Source organism: Choloepus didactylus, chromosome 2, assembly GCF_015220235.1.
Source record: "Choloepus didactylus isolate mChoDid1 chromosome 2, mChoDid1.pri, whole genome shotgun sequence".
Classification (NCBI taxonomy): Eukaryota; Metazoa; Chordata; class Mammalia; order Pilosa; family Megalonychidae; genus Choloepus; species Choloepus didactylus.
Genome location: NC_051308.1, coordinates 204,173,238 through 204,187,039, shown reverse-complemented (window position 1 = coordinate 204,187,039; position 13,802 = coordinate 204,173,238). Strand labels below are relative to the sequence as shown.

Genomic DNA, 13,802 nt, shown 5'->3' with positions numbered 1-13,802 from the left:
ATCCCTTTACCTCCTTCCTTTGTGAGACAATACATCCCCTTATTATTTAAGATTTTTTAAATTGGGTTTTCTTTTCCTTGCAACTGAAAGAATACTAAATGATTCAGAATTTAAAGGAATGAAGGAAACAAAATGAAGAATGGACCTTATAATGCAGAATTGGCTGAAAGGAGGAGGGAGGGCAAAGGACAATGAGCACATGGCTATTTCAGGCTGGGAAACCTTGTTATGCCCTCTTAAAACATGTGATCAAATTGTTTCTTACTGTATCTCAGGACATAGGCCATGTTACTAAAAAGCTGAAAGAGTCAAGTTTAGTCGAAGCCCATGTGAAAACAGAAAGGGAAGAAAATACAGCTTTACTAAGAAAGCCACTTTATTTTATGTCTGTGGCTTGCAATCTAACTTGACTAAAAGTTCCATAGGTCCACAAGGTCATCAGAGACTTCTTTCTTCTTTAAACTATGCCACTGTGAGCATTTATCTTCCAATTGCCAGGTTATCTCATGATCCAAAAGAGCTTCTGGAGCTCCAACTATCACATCCACATTCCAGGCAAAAGGAAGGAGAAAGAAGGGACAGGCAAGAATAGTGCACTTCCCAGCAGAGTCACATCCCTTTATCATTCCCGGAGGTCCCACACAACACTTTTCCTTTTATCTCACAGGTCAGAACTAAGAAACATAGCTATATCTAGTTGTCTGAGAAACTAAAAACAAGTAGTCATAACTGAGCACACGTCTGCCCCTTATCTATTTAGTGAGGAAGAAGGGAAAATGGATATTGGGTATGTATCAAGTAGTTTCTGTCCTACCAGCAAAACTGATAAACTTTTTTGGAGCTTGGATGCAATGGCCCATCACTTCAATCCTCTCTTGCCAATATCCTCAATTCCCTTGCTCCCTTTCCTTTCATCACACCCTTACTGGAAAAATCAAACTCTGCCTTTTCTATGCCTGCATCTGGGCTGAGTGCAACAGAGGAGACTGCTACCATACAGATTGTGCCACTTATAAAATCTGGTTAATAACCTCAACTGGACATATAAAACTGTCAAGCAAATCTTCTATGTTCCTGATCAGTGTTCTGTGATCTCCCTTTCTCCCCAGTGTCAGTTTCAAATTTTTCTACTTTCCACAAATCTCAAATCCACTATCCCCCAGCATTACCCTCAACCTCCTTGTCCACACAGATAACCTTGTCTCCTACTTCACAGGGAGACAGGCTTCTTCACACAGAAGCCACTCTCTGCATTTGCACCCATTCTCCCCTCTTTCCTGTCACGAGAGGACCAATCCGGAAGTCACTAAAACCATCCCTCCACTCCACCTGTGTTCTGGGGCCCTTTCCAGGGGACTTACATACCAAATACCCCTTCTCTTGGACAGAGTCAGTGTTTCTTTGGCACCGTTTCCCTCTCATAAGCATGTAAATATATTAAATCTCTCACATCTTTTAAAAACCACCACCCTTTAACTCCCTTTTCAATTTGGCCAGTACCCACTCTTTCCTCCCTTTCATGGCCAAACTTCAGTTGTTTCCACTCAATGTCTCGTTTTCTGATCTCCTACTCTAAGTCTGATTTCCCACACCATCACTTCATCAAAACTGCTTTCACGAATGACCCACGCAGCCTCATGGTCCTAAGCCCAATAAAAAGGTTTCATTTTTTAATTGACTCAGTGGACAACTCCCTCTTTGAAGCTCTCTTCCCTTGGCTTTGGTGACACCATCCTCTTTCCATCCTGTCTTCCTCAGGCTGTTTTGCATGCTCTTTTTCTTCTGACCACCTGTGCATGTGTGTGTTGCTCCGAGCTGTTGTTGGCCCTCTTGCTTTCTCATGCTAGATCCAGGCCACCACCATCTCTCATCTAGATGCCAGCAGTCCCCTCTCAATCTTTTCTTCATGGTGTCTTTCTAAACCCCAAATCCACTAATTTTGCTCCCTGTCTTAAAACCCTTCAATAATCCTGGAACATAAAAAGAACTGGTGAAAGGCTTTCAGTTTAGTTAATAGTACAGTTCCAATGTTAATATCCTGGTGCTGATAACTACTATGATAAACATCAGAGGAAGGAGGGTAAAGGAATAGGGAAACTTTCAGGCAAATCTAAAATTTGTTCAAAATTAAAAGTTCAAGTGGAAAAAAAGAACTTCAATGGCTCCTCACTGCTATCAGGATAGTATCCAGACTCCTTTACAAATACTGGGGAATCTGGCCCATTTTTCCCTCTTTGGCCTCATCTTTCCCCCCTTTCCTATCATACAGCTTAGTTCTAGCAATATTGAACTAAATTTCTCTTTCCCCAAAGTGCCAGGTTCTTTCGCCTCCCAGTTTTGTCACATGCTATTCCTTCTGCTCCCATTTTTCACCTGGCTAACTCCTTCTCGCCACTATAATTTCCTCTGGGACTCTTCCTCTGGCCCCCACATTTATGTTGGACTCCTCGTCTATGTGTCCCCAAACCCATTATTTACCCCCTGTGATTGCCTCTCTCACCTCCTGCCAGGCCACAAACTCCCAGAAGGCAGGTACAGCTTCACCTACACGTGTTACCGACACAGAGGCCCTCAGTATATATGTATTAAGAAGAAACGAAGGATTGAAGGAAAGGGAAGAGGGAAGCATGAGGGAACAAGATCACAGGTGAACCTGCTCTAGCCCTAATATTTGCCACTAGATACCTAGACATGCTTAGGCCCTGAAAGTCAGTCATGGTCCTTGTCACCAGCTTCCAAAAGTGCTGGGGGCTTAGCCCCTTCCCCATCTTCACTTCTTTCCAGCATCTTGGTTCCCCCACGACTTGCTGTGCCAGAAGACAGTCCAGATGGCTGGGACTTGGGTTCTCATCAATATGGCCAGCCTATCCTACCAAACCGAGGCAGCCAGGGGTGGGGACAGGACTCCAGTCCTAGTTACCCAATGTCCTGGAGAAGGGCCCGGCTATGCCTAGGGACTCTGGGAAGAGGGACTGCCCTCCCTAAGCCCAGACCCACCTGGTAAATATTTCATCCTCAAGCTGCTAAACTAATCCCTATTAATTTCAATACCATCGCCTTGCCTGGCTCAGCTCCCAAATGCATTATTTATCCCCTTTGTTTGTTTGTCGCTAACAGGTGGGCACCAGTGGAGGAGCTGACTGGGGACAAGCCCACTCCATCACAGTGTGGCTGTGAATTAATCATGAGGACTAATGGGAACCACCTTAGCTCCAGGCACTCCTCTTGCCTTCTCCCCGTGCCCTGGCACCCAAGGGTGGGCCAGGGCCATCTCAACTCAGTTGAACTCAATCCAAAACAACATATTTTATTAATTATCTGCCTACATGTGCCAGATACAATGTTTCACTTTAGGGATACAAGCAGAACAAAACAGACATAAATTCCTGCCCTCAAGGAACTTACAATCTACTGGGGGAGAGAGGAATTACATAACTTTCAAACAAGTAATTTCTTAATTACACCATGATTAAATGCTATAAAGGGGGAGTATAGGGTGCTATGAAAGAGTACACAGGGATCTGACCAAGTCTAGGGGTCAGGGAAGGCTTCTCTGAGGAAGCAAACTTTGAGCTGAGCTCTGCAGGATGAGTAGGAGTTAATTAGGTCAAAGGGTGGCAATAAGGGGGTTCCCTTGGGGAAAAAAAAGCCCTGTGGGAAGCCTCTGAGGTGAGAGAGGGCATGGCAGGTTCAAGGAGTTGAGAGAAGGCCATTGGGATGGAGTGCAGGAAAACAGGAGAGCGACTTGAGAAGAGGCAGGGGAGGTCAGCAGGGATGGGAGGCTGAGTCAGGGTCCAAGTGGACAGGGACTGCCCCCAAGCCCACAAGGCCCATCCTGGGGACTCTCTTCTCCCTAAATGAATGAACAGCACTTGTCCTGATGGATTACTACAGGATTTTCACTTACCATGCCCTGATATGCCCTGACACACACTCACACCACCTTGGCTGACCTGACTTCTGTGCTTGTGGCCTCCTGAGGCTGTCCCTGGGGCTAGGTCCACCTCATCCAAGGAGCCCTCAGTTCCTACTTGCCCTGTCACCCACTCTAGAGGTAGTCAAGATCATTAACCCTCAACTGTGCAGACAAGGAACCTCAGGTAAGCATTTGGCCTGGGTCTTGTGAGGGTGTCTGTCCCTGTAGGTATCTCGGTGCCCTGAAAGCTTAGGTGTTCCATGGCAGGACAGGGCCAGAGTGGTGAGAGAGGCAGCACAGGCTGGGATCACTGACAGGCCTCAGCCACAAGTGCTCACGTCACCCTCCTGGAAAGAACTCCCCTCACAAAGTCAGTCTCCCATTCTTGGCAGCCTGCCCACCTTCTGCACAGATTTCTTAGACCCTAGCTCTTTCCAGGAATGGCTCTGTGAAAATTTCCCCTAGAGAGCCCTGCCCCTGAGACCTCTTCAGAGCTCACTGCAGCTTTTTTCCAATCACTTCTCCTTTGTGACCCTCTACAACTTGGCTCCAAGTCAGGTCTCTCTTCCAACTCTTCGCTGGCCTCTGAAGCTCCTTCTCAACTCTTCCTGGCTCCTTTTCCTCTACTGGTCCCTCAGGGCTGTTCTAGGCGGTCTCCTCACCTCACTTCCTCCCTAGGGGTTCCTACTACCAAGGCTTCAGACAACTATCTATGCACAGATGATGTTCAAATTCCACTCTCTTGCCCTTTTTGACCTCTAGATTCAAATATCCAATTTCTTACTCATTTCCCACTAAGATGTTTCAAAGGCACATCAAATTCAGCACTCCAAAACCTGCTGCTCCCCAAGTGTTTTCTACCACCATGTGCATCCAGTTAGTTACATAAGCCACAGGCCCCACATGTCAGAATGAAAAGCCCACACTCCTGCATTCTTCTCACTGGGCACCACCCAGTGCCATGTACAGCTTGCCCTTGCCACCTCTCCAGCCTCACCCCCCTCCCTGTGCACCTGCCTTCCTAAACCGTTTCTACTTCCTTTGGCTCACTTACTTTGCTCACATTGTTCTTGCTTCCTGCAACAATGTCCCCTGCCTGACCTCACTGTACCATGTTTCGGGATCCAGCTCTTGGGCCTCCTCCTTTTATGAAATTTTTCCTATATATCCTCTACCCCTCAAAGCACCCTCTTCTCCTCCCCATTTCCACTCTGGCTAGCACCGATGACACTGCAGTGCAATCATCTATTTACATGCCTCTCTCACATGGCTTGGTCCCGAATGACAGGATCAGGTGCTTGCTCATCTCTGAATCCCCAGTAGTGGACTGGGTACCCAGGAGGCCTCAGCAAATGTTTCCTGAGTGACTGAATGAAAGCAAATGCCCTACCATCTCCCACAAAGACCTTTTTCTCAGACACTCCCTTTCCAGAAATTTAAATAGGCACATGAGCTAATATGTATTCAGGGCTTTACAGTACTTTCAAACACATTATCTTCCTTCATCCTTATAGTAAGCCTCAGAGACAGGAGCCTTCATCAATCCCATTTTAAAGAGGAAGAAACAGGCCCAGGACTGTAAAGTGACTTATCCAGGACCACACAACCTGCAAGGTCAGCCCGGCTTCCGGCTCCTTGCTCCAGCATATCTGTAGATGCACTCCCTCTGTGGGCATCTCCCCAGGGATCTCCCTTGAGGACTCCAGAGACCCTAGCTCTGAAGAACTATCCTAAAAGGTACCAAGTCTATAAACTATCCCAAGTGCAGCTCTGCCAGGGCAGGGGCCTCACTGTGCACATGGTCAGGGTTTGTAATTCTATTCAAAGTGGCCACTTTGAAAATCCATATGTCTCCAAGCTCCCCATACATCATGATGTCAAGTCCTGGAGCAGAGGCATCCATCAGCTGCTCCCCACCACCATGGTCTTTATGCCCATGTCTGATCTCACCCAAGTACCAGTTCTCAGCAACCAGTCCCTCTGGCAGCCCTGCCTGCCCTGGGCAAAGCCTCACTCTAGCCTGTCTGCTTGGTCCAGCCTTACCCTTGCTTTCTAGACTAGTCTGGCTGGTTGGCTGCCCCACCCCTGCCCCAAATGCATCATCTGCCCTCCCCAATCCCTGCTCTCTTGGTGCTAGGCAGCCAGCACAGAGGCAGCCTCGATAACTCGCTAACGTGCTGCCCATGCTGTTCTTAAAAATTTATGACTGTGCAACATGAAAAATCCGGCTGAGGGGCCGTCATTAGCAGCGCAGCCTCCCTCCCCCACCAGAGCCACCCTCGTAAATTGAGATTTATGGCTGCAGCAAGCAGGGGCGGGGGGCGTGTGCAAGCAGTGAGGATGTTGTGGGGGAGACAGGGAAAGACCAATGAGGCAGTGGTGGGGCCACGGGCTCCCCCCTGCGGCAGCTCCAGTTTATCACAATCTGCAGAGATGATACCCACCAAGAGTAACGTCTAGGATGGGGTGTCTGCATAGCATAGATGCTGGATTCTGTTTAGCAGCGGGATTGGAGGGGAGGGCCTATGCCAATTCTTGGTTCCATTAGGTGTGTGGGATCAGATCTTGAGGTCCCAGGTGCCAATCAAAGGCCTCTTGGGAGGATGGCTTGGGGTGAGGGTTGGTTAGACCTAGGGATGAAGCATTATCTTTGCTAAATCACCCACCCCCAGCCCCCATGAGCTTCTCCAACGACAAGCATCAAGCATCTGGGTTGGGCTGTGACTGTGGTATTCCAACCACAGGACTGAGGGGGAAGAAGGGAGGAAGGAAGAGAGGGAGAAGGATGCCTGGGGAACTCCTCTGCCTTTCCTCCCCCTTCTCCAGTAAGAAGGATCAGCAGGGAGGATATTAAAGGCAGAAACACAAGTACTGGACCCAGTCACACAGCCTCCCCCCACAGAGGCCAGGCTGGGGCTGAAGAGAAAAGGAGGTGATCCGCAGGTCTCCCCTCCCCACCTCTGCAGGCCCTCCCTATTACCTCCCCTCCGCCTCCTCCCCTGCTCACTTAGCCCTGTCAGCCAGGCCATTATGAAATTGGGGTTTCATTTACAGACTAATTAAACATTACAGCTTGTTCACAATTACAACGCGGGGATGAGGGAGTAACTAATTACGGAAGAAATGAGCTAACATTTATCTCTGCTCCCACCCTCCCCTCTCCCCACAGCCCCCCCAATCTGGCTTTCTCCCACGCTCTGGTCAGTCCCAGCTCTCTAGGCTTATTTCCTAGAATGGGGTAACTGGAAGGACCCTGGTACCCACCCACCCTGGATACAAGATCCAACTGCTACTGCCAGCTACTCTGGAGGAGGGGCTTAGCCCCCAGGGTCCTGCCACAGCAGGAGTGCTTATGACTCAAGTATGGGACTCAGTGATGGTGTGTCTATGACACCTGGGGGCGGGATGCGGAACTCTCCTTGGGTGTGTGGAGCTCTATCTGTGTAGGAGAGTACTGCAGGGCTCTGTGTGGCTCTGGGCTTCTTTATCTTGCATGGCAAGGTTTTGGCATGACTGCCGCCGATAAATACTTGTTTGATAGGTGGGCTCTGAGCATGAATGAACCACGCCCTCAACCCCAAAACCCCAGGACAGAACAGAAAAGAACTAAGTGGTTACAGGACTTGATGGTCCAAGCAGGTTTGGGTTGCAGCCCCAGCAGCCCCAGGCCAAAATCCCCACTGGGTGGCCCTGTTCACTCTCCTGCCTCACAAGCGAGAGGCAAGGTTATTCAGTCCTGGGGCTCAGCTCACCCCTGCCTCTGACCAGATACTCTGACCAGATATCTTGGCCTCTGACCAGATACTCCCTTTGGGTTCCAAGAAGCCTCCTGGGGACCTACAGTGCCCCCTGTGGACAGGAATCCTTGTGTCTGGCTGGCCTGCCACAGGGTTTAATAATAGTAACAGTGAGTGTAAGCGTTTCCATCCTTCCTGCCTTTGGGCAGAAGAAGAAAGGAAAGAGGAGGGAGAGGAGGGAGCGGAGGGAGCAGGCTGAAGGGAGGCTTTGAGGCCTCAGAACTCACATCAAACGGCCGGATCTGGGCCTAATTGTCTGACCCCTGCCCCTGCCTTCAATCAGCTTTGCGGCTCCCCACCCGCCCCTTGCCTAACTAGCAGCCATGTTCTCCTCATTAGGACAAGCTCTCCTTGCACACATGTCCCCGGACATGTCCCCAGCACTCCCAGCTCCCATCCCTGCCTGGTGGGAGGGGACAGCAGGGACCCAGTTTTAGAGGGACCCTTGTAACAGCTAGACCTTCACTCTCCAGAGCTGGCTGGGCTGAGCTGCGTTAGCTCCTCTCCTTGAGCTACCGGGGCCTGGATGCCATGTGCTGTAACATATCCCCGGGCTGGCTTAACGCTGGGTGTGTTGTCCTCTGCATGTCCTTCTCACTACAGCCCAACTGTCTCAGACACACAGCTCCTGAGGGTGAGGATGTGTCTGAGTCCTGTCCCCTTAGGTCTGGTTTAGCCAGGCTTGGGTTGGTTTAACCTGGCAGGGGGTCTGGGTCAGAGCCTGTGTTCATAGGCTAGGGGCTAAAGAAATTCATTTGCCTACTGTACAGGGATGGCTCACTTAAATGGCTCCAGGCATGGTGATGGTGTCAAGTGTCTGAGGCTGGTGGCAAGGCAGTGAAGCAGTAGAGTTTGGTGGTTAAGAGCTCTGACTCTAGACTTGGTGAGATCTGTGCTTAAATTCTGGCCCTCCCACTTCCTTATGAAGACTTGGGGGAATGACAACCTTACTGAGCCTCAGTGTCCTCACGGACTGTGGAGACACCAGCCCCCATTTCAGAGCCCCCATCTCATTGAAAGAATACCTATAAAGCCCTCTGTACTATACCTGACACTCAGCAAATGTTGTGGATGGAATGATACTGGTGTTGACAGGGGATTCAGGCCAGAAAACAAATTCCCTCACTCCACAGGCCACAGGTCCCTTTGCCCAGCTGGGGCCAGGGCCCTGGTCAATGGGGTCCAGGATGGAGGAGCTGGGAGAAAGGATCCAGAGCTCTGAAGAAGAGGAAGAGCAGCTCCCAGGGGCATAGCTCATACCAGGGACAGAAGTACCTAGTCTAGAGCCTCAACTATGGGACAGGGATATCACTTAGCTTCAGGTGGGAGGGGTAGAGGCCATAGCATAAGTTATATCATGGCATTAGGTCAGATGAAGTCATCAGTGGGGCTGGCCCATGAGGCATGGATCTTTCCATGAGTGCTGCAGGCCTGGGAGGATGGGATGCTTTGAACACCACTGGAGTGAAGGCTATCTGGGCTGTTCTAGGTGTTAATTCTCAGGGACCAGACCAGTACTGGGGTGCAGGAGGGGCTGGCCTGGTCTGGGCCCTGACATTGTCTCTCACCTTAAACCACTGGTAATGACTTGCAAATATTGATGAAAACGCAAACTACAGAGATTGTGTTTTTCGGGGGAGTGAAGGTGGGGAGAGGGGATAAGGAGGAAAATAAACTGAAATGAAGTCTGGTTATCTCCCATCTGTGGCTGCTCCTAATCCCTCAGCCCAAAGGAATCCAATGCAGCCCCTTATCTGCCCTGTCAATCACTCAATCACCACCCAGTGCTTGGTGGGCACCCGCACACCCTCACATACACTCAAACACATCCTCATACACGCACACACACGCACACACTCACTCCGACTCCTGCTCCAACACTCCCGCCCACCCCCCAGCCCATTACTCCTCTTGAGTAAGAGCAGCCAGCATGCGGGGCCTGCCAGATGGATGCAATTTGCATAATATCAGCAGCAGAGGCTGCGAGATCACCAGGGGTCAGGGCGCTGACATCCCTGCATAGTCTATCTGCAAGTGCTAATTTGGCCGGCATTGATCTGTCTTTCTGATTTCTTTGTCATTTATGTTGGTGATGGTTTGACAGGAGATACAGAGAGAGACAAGGGGAGGCCAGGCCAGGGCCTGGGGCTAGAAGGTAGGGAAACAAAGATTGCACTTCCCAATGCATCACACACCCAGAACACATACATGCACACACCAGAACTTCTTCCCTCTAACCATGGATGTCTGTCCATTTTTCCAACTGTGGAAGTGACCGAAGACTAGAGCCTGGTTTCTGGCAAGAACCAATTCCTCAGATGTCCCTGGGTCTGCTCTCCATGCTGCACTGCCCCTGCAGGCTGGTAAAGAACCTGGCCTTAAGGCTCACCTGTGTTCATGCCTGAGGAGTGATTCCTTCTAGGGGCCCATCCATCTCTAGGATCCTCATTTTTTCTAGGCCACACCAGAAGGAACTCATAGGGGGGTGGGGGAAGGTAGTGTTGGGGAAGCACATGCTGTAGGTGGGTTCTCTGCCCTTCCCCATAAGGCAGTTGGGCTGACTCCTCTCTTCCTGGACCTGAAGCTGGTCAAAGCCGAAAAGGGGCAAGTTGCCTCTCTGAGACAGACTAGGAGAGGGATATTGAGGTCTGCAGGGCCCTCATATCAATACTTTATCACCCTCAGGCCATCCAAAGCCCAGATTCTGGAAGCTCTCTAGCTGAGCCAGGAACTCCCACATCGTATCAGATCTAAATGCTACCTGCTGGACCCTCAGCCAGAGTACCACATTCTTCCTTGCCTTGGGAGAAGGGCCATCAGAGCGATGGGACACTGCTGGGACAGGAGATGGGGAAAAGGGAGTAGAGGAGAAGATCGCAACTCTTGGAAGAAAGAGTCTGCTGCAGAGAAGTGAGAAGGTCACTCTGTCAAGAGAGAAGAGAGGCTTGAGCCTTCCTAGGGTGAAGGCACCCCTACCCAGCCACAGTGCCTCTGTCTTGGTACTGTCTCCCCTCCCTTGTCTATGATAGCTGGAGCAGGGTGATCAGAAGGAACTCCCTGCTGGGGAAGAGGGGGGCTGGCGTTTGGTGTGTGCTAATCCCGGGCCTGAGGCCTTCAGAGGGACCTAGGAAACTTCAAGGAGAGGAAGGCAAAGCTGTACTGTAGACGAGCTCATTAGCCAGCACCCCCACCCCCCCACGAGGAGGAGGGCGGGCGGCCCAGTGAGCGTGGCAGCAGAGGCGGCAGAGAAAAGGCTGTCACTGTCCTTTCTTCCTTTTGGTATAAGCGTCTCCCTGAGCCAACGATTCTCCTGCACTGACACCTCTCATGGGCACTAATGAGATCCATGTCACAGAGCTAATGCGCTATGACTGGACTCTTGATAGATACCCACTCCTTCAGTGGGGACCATGGGCCAGTACTGCTCCCCACAGGGGCCAGGCCCCTACCCTGCAGCCTTCTGCCAGCTGCCAGCCCAGCTCTCTTGCCAAACCATACTGGGCAACAAGTTCCTGAGACAGCGCACTTGGTCTTCGGCCATCCCACCTGTGCCAGGAGCCTCAGCAGGCCTCTCCTCAGTCCCTCAAGCAGAGGGACTAAGCTCCCAGGGCAGGACCAGGTGGTCAGGCATAAGGGAAGGGTCCAGTTATCCTCCCAAATAGGTGAAACCAGCAGGCTGTGGGGCCTCCACGTACCAACAAATGAGATTTAACTGAAATTTCCTGTGCAGATTTCAAAAAAGAAGGAAGGGAAGGAGGCCGGGTCCTGCTGTTAGGGAGCCCAAGTACGTAGGGCCTGAGCATTACCTCAGATGAATTGCAATCAGTGCCCCAATGCGTATTCTGTATACTCATACCAGGAGGGCCAGGCAAGATTCCCAGAGGACATAGCCCCTCGAAGGTGGGCAGGATTTTCCTGGGCCAAGAGGTGGAGAGCAAACTGAAATCACGTAGTAAGAATTGTCAGGGCCAGAAGTAGGTCAGAAATCTGGCTCTGAGGACAACTGTAGCAGGGGGTGAGGGGGTGGCAATGCCTCCTTTCCCTTCCTCCTCAGCTCTTGCTTAATGAAACTTTGTCAAGCTTGCTTGTTTCATATGGCACTGAGGGAAATGAGGAAAGGAAGCATATTTTCCTCCATATCACCTCTGTTGATAGCAAAAGTCCAACAAGAAGGTGCTTCATAGCTCAGCACAGAGAAAGAACATAGGCTTTGCCCTCAGATGGACCTGGGTTTGCATTTGACTCTTCAACTCAACCTGAGGCAAGTCACTCAGCTAAGTCTTCATTTCCTCATCTGTAAAATGGGAATGGTGGTACCTGCTTCATTAGTGAATTGCTGTGATTACTGTTCGTGATTACCGTGAATATTAAATTACTCAATATAAAGTGCCCTGAAATAATGTGAGGGCCTTGCTAACCCTTTGCTGAAATGAAGAATGACCATATGGCACTCAGCAGTCCCCTGCAGTGGCTGCTCTGATTCACAATCTGTGGTCCATCCCAGAAATGCTGACAGGGCCCAGCGATAGCCATGGAAGCCCAATAATAGCCATGGAAGTTGGCAGTTCTAAATACATGCAGCCCCTTCTCACTCACAACCCACTTCAGCAGTACCCTGCTCACTGGGCTCCCAAGACCAAACCCATGACCACAGGATGAAGCTTTCCTCCGATGACTGAATTAACCATGCTGACCACCTTTGCCAAAGTTCCACCGTCTCCACTCTCCTTAGCCATCCCTGAGCCCTCCTTCTCCCTCAGTGCCCAGGGCCAAGCCCTGTCCTGACCACCAGGGAGCTCTGTGGGGACAGGGCACTGTGTCTTCTTTACCAATACATTTCTAGTTCCCTTCACAATTCCTGGCAGGGAGTAGGTGCAAGGTAAATGTCTACTGAATGAAAGAATGTTTTACCTGGTCCCCTGCCTCCATTCCCACTGCCATGGCTCTGAAATGATCATCATCTCTCATTTGCCTTATTGCACCTCCCCTATGACCTCCCTGACTGTAGTTTCTTCTCACTATTCCTCCCTGTACAAACTGTCAAACTAATCTGACTGAAGCCCAACTCTGACCAAAGTCACTCCTTGCTGTAAATACTCCTCAACTGCAATGCCCAACCATCTCAACTTGCCCTCTCCCCTTCTACAGCCTTATCTCCCTGCTCCTGCACCCATCAACCCAACCCTCCAGCAAACCTGCCTCCTTGCCCTCTTGGGACCTCCACTACACCCCTACTCATCAGGAGTTCCTGTCAGGTAGGCCCAACAGGCTCCCTCTGCCACAACACCTTGGAAAGAGGCTCAGTGGGAGGGCCTAATCCCTCCTGGGGCCTAGATTCAACAGTGGTTTGCATGCCCTGCCACTGCTACACCCCCACCCCCAACCCCATGGCATTGTGAGAGAATCAAGCAGACCCTGAAGATGGCTAAGCTGTGGGATCTGCACAACCCTTGCCCAACAACCCCCCTCACCACCAGCCCATATACATACCACTCCCCACTCCAGGCTGGCAGCTCCTCACAGAGTTAATTAGCACCATGTCACTGAGGACCAGCCTGAGTGGCCAGTGACAGGAGCTGACCTCTGACCCCAGGGCTGGAAAACAGTCCACATCAAACTCTTACAGTGCGACCCTTTTAGCACGCATAGTAACTCGGGGCACTGCCAGCTGAAGCTCATTAAAACTGTCTCTTTGGTGCGAGGGCCATTAACCTCACTGCTCAAAACCCACGCCCTCCCCCTCCCCGCTTCTCCCAGTCCAATTAATGCCCTGCATCCTCCCTCCCTTCCAAGCACCCTCACCCACACCTCAGAGCAAGCCAGGAGCTGGCAGGGCAGCCCCTTTCATTCAAAGACTGTAAAGACCAAGTGCCAGGAACCTCCAGTGCCCTAGGGAGCCCCAGGTATTGGCAGGGCAGACCTGCTAAGGGAAGGCAACAGAGCAGGGAGCTCCTTGAGCACTCACTGTTTGCCAGGCACTGCACAAGCCCATTACAGTGAACTTGCTGAATCTTCCCAACAGCCTAGGGAGAAAGAAAGCATTGTCCCTTACCTAAGGTCACAGGGGTCTGGGTGGTAGAGCCAGAACT

At 50.8% G+C, this 13,802-nt stretch overlaps 1 protein-coding gene across 7 annotated transcripts in view; it reads right to left on the bottom strand.

Moving 5' to 3' along the window:
- ERI3 (ERI1 exoribonuclease family member 3) overlaps window positions 1–13,802 on the bottom strand; it is a 128,084-nt gene that overhangs the window by 11,103 nt on the left and 103,179 nt on the right. The window contains exon 9 of one of the 7 annotated variants that reach the window (XM_037827422.1): window positions 13,679–13,736. The exons of the other annotated variants lie outside the window; for them this stretch is intronic. Within the exon in view, the coding sequence (XP_037683350.1) occupies window positions 13,705–13,736 (32 nt within the window). The 3' untranslated portion in view covers window positions 13,679–13,704. The remainder of the gene's footprint in view (window positions 1–13,678; window positions 13,737–13,802) is intronic. 7 annotated transcript variants of the gene reach the window in all.